Source organism: Arvicola amphibius, chromosome 1, assembly GCF_903992535.2.
Source record: "Arvicola amphibius chromosome 1, mArvAmp1.2, whole genome shotgun sequence".
NCBI lineage: Eukaryota > Metazoa > Chordata > Mammalia > Rodentia > Cricetidae > Arvicola > Arvicola amphibius.
This window is the reverse complement of record NC_052047.1, coordinates 151821105-151828093: the sequence shown is the minus strand read 5'-3', so window position 1 is coordinate 151828093 and position 6989 is coordinate 151821105. Positions and strand designations below refer to the sequence as shown.

General features: G+C 47.7%; 2 protein-coding genes across 2 annotated transcripts; both read right to left on the bottom strand.

The window, feature by feature from the left end:
* Positions 1-91: 91 nt before the first annotated feature.
* Positions 92-653, bottom strand: LOC119815063 (testis-expressed protein 54-like). Its single transcript, XM_038331241.1, has 2 exons — positions 512-653; positions 92-316 (listed from the first exon to the last, which is right to left on the bottom strand). Exons 1-2 carry the CDS (start codon positions 588-590, stop codon positions 114-116), a joined length of 282 nt encoding a protein of 93 aa, XP_038187169.1. The 5' UTR covers positions 591-653; the 3' UTR covers positions 92-113.
* Positions 654-743: 90 nt separating this feature from the next.
* Positions 744-5917, bottom strand: Wdr74 (WD repeat domain 74). Its single transcript, XM_038331226.1, has 11 exons — positions 5836-5917; positions 5652-5758; positions 5446-5567; positions 4256-4331; positions 3981-4127; positions 3724-3825; positions 2033-2133; positions 1904-1959; positions 1436-1581; positions 1253-1309; positions 744-965 (listed from the first exon to the last, which is right to left on the bottom strand). The coding sequence occupies exons 1-11, from the start codon at positions 5897-5899 to the stop codon at positions 786-788; spliced, it is 1158 nt and encodes a 385-aa protein (XP_038187154.1). The 5' UTR covers positions 5900-5917; the 3' UTR covers positions 744-785.
* Positions 5918-6989: the final 1072 nt, after the last annotated feature.

Sequence of the window (6989 nt, the reverse complement as noted above, 5' to 3'; positions counted from 1 at the left end):
ACCCACGGTTCCTGCACCTACAAAGCTGGAAGCTGAGGCTTAAGTGCTTTCGGCAGATCCACAATATTAGTTTTATTCTCTGGATGTTGAGGAGGACGAGAACAGGGTTGGAGTCAGCCCTTTTCTGGTTCCTTGTGGCTTCCCTCACGTTTGCGCTCCTGGATCTGACTGTCCTGCTTTTGAGTCTGTTCTGAGGGCCTCTTGCTTGACCCCCGACGGCTGAACATGGATAGCCTGCGCCACAGCACGGTGATCAGAAGACTTTCGTTAGATCTTTGTTTGCGGCGGCCTGTGTTGTCCAAATCGCCTCCGATGCCTGCAAAGGCCACGAAGCCACTTTGCTCAAGTTCTGCTCTTATATTTTTGATTGTGAGCATCGCCTTTAACGGCTGAGCCATCTCTCCAACCCCCAGTTCTGATCTCTCTACTCCAGCCTCTTGGGGCAGCCCTTTCTTAGTTACTTCCCATTCCCATTCCCCCTCCCGCGATCCATTTGTGAGTCTGGTCCTACCTTCCCTGCCTTCCTCGTTCCCGTCCTCTCTTGCTTGGTCATCAGAGGTCTGACGGTCCTTGTCTTGACAGCAGCCCATGGCCCCGAGAGGCGCAGGACTCTGCCACCCTCCCCAACCTGCTTAACTCTGGGCCTAGCTTTTGTGACGTCAGGTCTCCCACAGCCCGGGTAAGGGAGCCCCTCCCACGCAGAAGCCACCTCTCCTTTCTCCCATCACAAAAGGTTCAGGATCTGTGTGTGTTGGACTGTTTATTAACAAAATGAGCAAGGGCCTTCAAGGACTGGTGGATCCAGGCCGCTTCTTTTTCTTTCTTCTTGTTTGGAGCATCCCTTGTGTCTGATCCAAATCGGGGAGCTTCCGCTTGGCAGCTGCCTCCAAAGATGCCCAAAGTTCATCTGTCTCTGTGTCTTCTGGGGGCACCATGTTGGGCTCTTGAGGTTCTTGGGGCTCATCCTGATGAGCGAGAAGGAAACTCAAGAATCAGTGTCAAGGGAGTAGACTGGCAGAAAGATAATGCCTCTGGACACCAATACTTTGATCCAGAAGCCAAAGCTATTGTGTTCTGGAGTACCCCACCCTGGCGATAAGCCTATAAAGGCTTGAACATCCCTCAGGGAAATTAAGTTACAGTAAAGAGACAGCCGTGGTCTATGTTTAAGCTGCCTCCCATTCTCTCCACCGAGAATCCCTTGCCATCATGCCTTTGGCTCCCACATTCCTACACCTAAGTAGTTGCTCACCTCCCAGTTATCCCTGCCTGACAGGAGGAGGCAGTTCAGTTGAGACTTGAGATAAACCTGTAAAATAAAAGGGGTCTTGAGTCCAGACAAGCTGAGACAGAAACCTGAACGTGGGGCCCAGGGAGCAGGAGAGGCTCCAGAAAAAGACGTCAGAGGGAGTGACTGCCGGAAGGCTGGGCTCACCTTATGCTCTATCCCACGTGGATTTCGGATCCTGTGTATCCTCAAGACTCTGTCCAAGCCACAGGAGGCTAATAGGGGCTTAGAAGGGTGGCACTGCAGCCCACGGACACTGCCTGCCAACCCCTTCAGACAGCCCAGTAGACGCCCTGGAGAAGGTGGAGGCATCAGTGCTAATTGCCTAGCTGATGGACATCTAATTAGCTACTGTTCAAACCACCTATGTTTCAGTACTTAATCCTCAAAATACCCTAGAAACAGGAGTTACCAGTGATATTCCAATTTTACTGGTAAGGAAACAAAGACACAGGGAGCAAATAAGTAGTCCAAAGTCAGTTTTTGGTAAGACCAGAACTTGAACCCAGGGAAGGAATGGGGCAGTGTCAGGGCTCAGTGACCCGACCCGCCCCGACCCTGTACTACCTTTCTGTTTGCCCCTCCCCCATCTCAAGCAACCCACTGTCAACTCACCTTGCCGAAAATCAATTTCTGCTAGCTGCCCATGAGTGTTTCCTACGATGACAGAACTATGAAGGAGATCAGACAGGGGTTCAGCACAACTTCTGGAGTCATTCCAGATTCCCTCCCCTCAATACTCACTTGCCCTCAGGAGTAAGGGTCATGGCTGTCAGGGGGTACTCTCCATAGGTGGCCTCTAGGACTGGCCGGCGCTGAGGAGAAACTGGATCATAGACACGGACCTAGAAGAAGACTGTGGTATCACCAGAGTATCCTTACCTACACTGGCCCCCATTATCTTCATATTTAGCATCCTCCTTCTAAAGACTGCTTACTATTTAATTTTCTTTTTTTCAAGACAGGATTTTTCTGTGTAGCTCTTGCTGTCCTGAAACTTGCTCTGTAGACCAGGTTGGCCTCAAACTCACAGAGATCCACCCGCATCTGCCTCCTGAGAGCTGGGATTAAAGGAGTGCCTGGCAAGACTGCTTACTATTTCTAAGCCCCTCAGAGAAACTTCCTCATTTGAGGTATGTCCCTCATCTCATCTCAGAATGTTGGGGCAAGAACTGCTTAGGAGCATGAGCACAGGCTGAGGGAAGGTGTCTATGTCTGAGAATATGTAAACATTGTGTCTCTTGTATGCGTGTCTGATGGTAGCAGAGAAACAGAAAAGCAAGCTGGACCGAAGCTAGAGGGGTGGAAAGCTTAGCCTTACCAAGGGAGGGGTGGGGAGCTCTTCATATGTTATGAACAAAGGACTACTATCTAAATTAGACTTTAACATGAAGGACTATACAAATGGCAAATAGTGACCCAACCTGCTCGAGTCAAATGAAGTAAGTCACAAAAGATCCCTAGCCAAAAGCTGACACCAGAAAGGCGTCCTCAAAGTATATTAGACACATGAATATTGCTGTTGCTTTTTCTTTTATTCTTTGGCTCTTTATGTAATCTTGGGGGCCTGCTACCCAGCTCCCAAATAAACCATATACATGAAGTCTTTTTCTTACTTATGAATGCCTGACTTTAACTTAGCTTGTTTCTATCCAGCTTTCCTTAAATTATCCTATCTACCTTTTGCCTCGGGGCTTAGACTTTTCTCTTTCTTCTGTACATCTTACTTTCACTCTTCCTCTGTGGCTGGGTATGTGACTGGCCCCTAGAATCCTCCTCTCCTTGTTCTTACTTCTTCTTCCTCTTTTTTTCTCCTAGGTTTCTCCTTCTATTTAAACTCTCTGCCTTCCAGCCCCACCTATCCTTTCTCCTGCCTCGCTGTTGGCTATTCAGCTCTTTATTAGACCATCAGGTGCTTTAGACAGGCAAAGGATCACAGCTTCACAAAGTTAAACAAATGTAACATAAACAAATGCAATACATGTTTGCACCATTATATAAATGTTCCAAAGCATAAACAATATTTACAACACATGAGGACTACAAAGTTATTCTATGACCAGAATATGCTCAATCTTGTCAGATCTCATGAGCCTGGTTAGTAGTAGATGGGAGGACTATATAATTGTTTTGACAGCCAACCTGATATCTATCCATGATATCTGTTCCCTATGGAACCTAGTGTGAAAGGAATACTCCCTTTGCTTTCCCCTCTAGGTAGGAGAAATAGAAAGTCATAGTTCAAGAAATTCTATCCTAGAATGCAGTAAAGGGAAAGTCATTGGTTCATCCATGGGCTTGACCAGCTGAGGAAATATGAGCTCCTTTGAGAGCCCAGGAGAGAAGACAGTGAGATACCATAGGAACCTATTCTGCTAGGAGACAGTTTTTTCTAGAAAGTTGTTTCAATCCAGGAATAGGCAAAAGAGTCTCACCTGGTGGTACCCTGTGCATGTGACAAGCTTCTGTGACCCAGGGAGGAACTGTATATCCTGGTCCCAAATAGGAACCCGTAGATCCAGCCAATCATTCCGCACCTGGTGTGACAAGATAAGATACAGAAGACAAGATAAGCCTGGCCTGCTCCTTCAGTCCTCCATCCCACGAAAGCCCAAATAAGCCCCAATCGCAGTCAGTGGCCTCCACTTCCTCCAACTTCAAACAAAGCATCCCCCTGTCCCTCATCACTTACATTCTTGGCCCTGAACACTGGCTGCTCAGACCTCTGTAGGTCCCATACTTTCAAAGCATTCTCTTTCCCACATGTGGCAACCACATGAGTATGTGCTGGGTCTTGGCGCATCCTACACACCCCAGGACCCACCTTCAGTTCCAAGAGCTGAAAAGAATTAAAGGCAAGTCAGTCCCAGAGTCCTTAGCCCTTAATCTTCTGCCCACCAAATTTCCCATTAGACCCCTACACCCTGGCTCCCACTCTCTCAAACCACTAGGGCAGGTGAACCTTACTGGGTCAGGTGATGCTTCCTTGTCATCATCACACCAGACTCTAAGGATCCCAGAATCCACACATGTAATCAGGGTGCTACAATCAGAGAAAGGAACACTGAGATTTTAAAACGTGTAAACCAGGTTTAGTGGATCATACCTACCTGTAAAGAGCATGGGAAGGGGGGGCGCACCAGGAATTCAAAGTCAGCCTGAACTACTTATAGAATTCAAGGCCATCCTAGCTATATGAGACCCTGTCTCAAAGACAAACAAACACAAACACAAACCAAACAAAAATAACATATAAATCAAGAACCCCAAACCTTTTCTCAGGCTCTGGACAGCCTGAACCTATGTTCTTCCTCACATCTGCCTACTTAGATTTTAGCTCTATATTGCTTGCCTGGGCTGTGGCAAACAGCATCTCTAATGCTCCTCACTCCTACAGGCTCAGAGCTTGGTCCATGGCACTTCCCATACAAAACCCAACATATTCTCCATTACCTATGAAATAAAATCTCAACTTAGTACAAAAGCCCTTTCCATTTAATCTCAACCAAATACAAAGCCAAACCTAAATGTATAAAAAATGCTTCCTTGACTTCAACCTCCAAACGCTATGTGTCCTATGTATAAAGCCTTTTAGTCTCTTAACACTTAGTCTCTGCTCAGTGTCTGCTTTCTAGAATGTTCTTATCGCTTGTCTGTCAAGATTACCTTGTAGGTCAAGACCTAGTTCAAAACTCTACCCTCTGCATGTTCTTTCTGGAGCTCACCTATTGAATCACTAATGCAGCCTTCTCTCCGAGCTAGAGAAGCTGCACCTACATAACTAAAGATAACTAACCTAACCTACGGGAATCTTCCTTCCCAGTCATCTCTTTGGTAGTTTCATTATCTTGTTGGTTTTTGTCAATCACTACTTAAAAGCATGCTCGAAAGCATGAGAATACTTGCACAGAACATTATAAAGGAGCCAGGACAAAAACTGTTGATGCAAACTTTATGAAGGCACATATTTTACCCAGACCCTTGGACTTTTCCTTGATATCTGGCATTCAGTAGCTTTCCAATAAATGTATGTTATAGTAATGAATGAAAGCAAGAACACGGCTTGCAATCACCCATAGGCCTGTATCATCTAAGGGTTTAACTTCAGCATTCAGTTCACCCAGTTCCTGTGACCTGAGCTAGGGTATGCTCCTTACCCATCGGCCTGGGCGAGACCTCGGAATATGCCGTCCCCGCCTGGGCAGTGTTTCTGCCTCTGGAATGTACCTTCCTCGGCGTTAAAGTGCTTCACAGTCCTGTCCGCGCAGCCCACCAAGATCTGCCAACAGAGAAGGCAAGGATGGGAGAAGAGCAGGGCTGCTGGGCCCGTCTCCTTGCTCAGGCCGGACAAGTGGTCACTCACCTGGGTCTCGCCACCCGCTCCCCAGCACAGAGCATTCACCGCCTCCTCCCGCCTCGGCTGTCCGGACGGCGTGAAGTTTGACGCATGTTTCCGCTGAAGGTTCACCCCTGAGGGACGAGGACGTCAGTCACGCTGGGGTGACAAGCGACTTCTAGACTTTCGGACGAACAACTTAAACACTCACCTTTCAGGATCCCCGTCTCGGTGCCGACCCACACATGGTTTCCTAGCGCAGAGGTGGCCGCCATCGCAGAGCAGCCGATGACTCGACTTCCGGCGCGCCACCACCTGCATCATCAGGGGGCGCAGACACGGAACCAGTCGCGCTCTGTTGCTCTCTGTCGCTCTGTCTCTGTCTCTCTCTCCCTCTCTCTCCCTTCCTCCCTCCCTCCCTCTCCCCCTTTCTCTCCCCCTCTCCTAAGCCTCACCCTTATATTCTTTTTTTGGCTTTTCGAGATAGGTTTTCTCTGTGGCTTTAGAGCCTGTCCTGGAACCAGGCTGGCCTCAAACTCACAGAGATCCACCTGCCTCTGCCTCCTGAGTGCTGGGTTTAAAGGCGTGCACCACCACCGCCCGGCTTCCCCACCCCTTGTTAAAGGCCTTTCATCTCAGCACTCCAGAAGCAGTCAGAGGCAGGTGGAACTCTGGGTTACTGGCCAGCTAGGGCTACACAGTGAGACCCTGTCTCAAAAAACAAGCAAGCAAACGAACGAACAAAAGAAAACAGACCGCTCCAGGACAGGTTCCAAAAAAGCTGCAGAGAAACCCTGTCTCGAAAAACCAAAAAAAGAAAAAAAAGAAAAAAAAAAAAAAGAAAAAAGAAAACAGACCGCAAGAAACAAAGTGCGGGGCAGCGCTCATGTCATTAACCCTAGGACTTCGCAACCTCTGTGGATTATAGCTCAGGTCCGCTTTTTTTTTTTTTTTTCCCCAGGTAAACCATGAACCCACTTTGTAATCTAGGCGGACCTTGATTTTATAGTCCTGAGTCAGCCTCACAGTAGCTGGGGATTACAGACTGGTTTCAAACAGGCTCAGTTTGAACAGCGCCATTCTGGAAGCCGAAAAGTAGGGACCGCAAAACACTGCCAACCCCACCTTGTTTTAGCTTTACGGAAAAAACAAAAACCGAACAAACGGAAAACTACAAACAGGATAATCTTGTTATGGAGAACTGAAAAGTAAGGATCATTTTGCGTTGTTAGTGAAAAGCATCCTTTCTGAACTGCAATGCTGGGTGGGTGGAGCCTGCTCTCATAGGTCTCTCTGTTTTGGCTTATGTTCCGCACTATTAAAAGAATTTCAGAAGTGATTCATTCTTTTCTTCTTTCCTTTCTC

Bases quoted from the DNA above. Each gene is read 5' to 3' on its own strand.
- LOC119815063 (XM_038331241.1), bottom strand. From the start codon at position 590: ATGGGCTGCTGTCAAGACAAGGACCGTCAGACCTCTGATGACCAAGCA. The intron at 317-511 runs GTAGGACCAGAC...TGGCCTTTGCAG, and splicing joins GAACGAGGAAGGCAGGGAAG to GCATCGGAGGCGATTTGGAC.
- Wdr74 (XM_038331226.1), bottom strand. From the start codon at position 5,899: ATGGCGGCCACCTCTGCGCTAGGAAACCATGTGTGGGTCGGCACCGAG. The intron at 1,582-1,903 runs GTGAGTTGACAG...CACCTTCTCCAG, and splicing joins AGAAATTGATTTTCGGCAAG to GGCGTCTACTGGGCTGTCTG. The intron at 1,310-1,435 runs GTGAGCCCAGCC...TTTATTTTACAG, and splicing joins CACGTGGGATAGAGCATAAG to GTTTATCTCAAGTCTCAACT.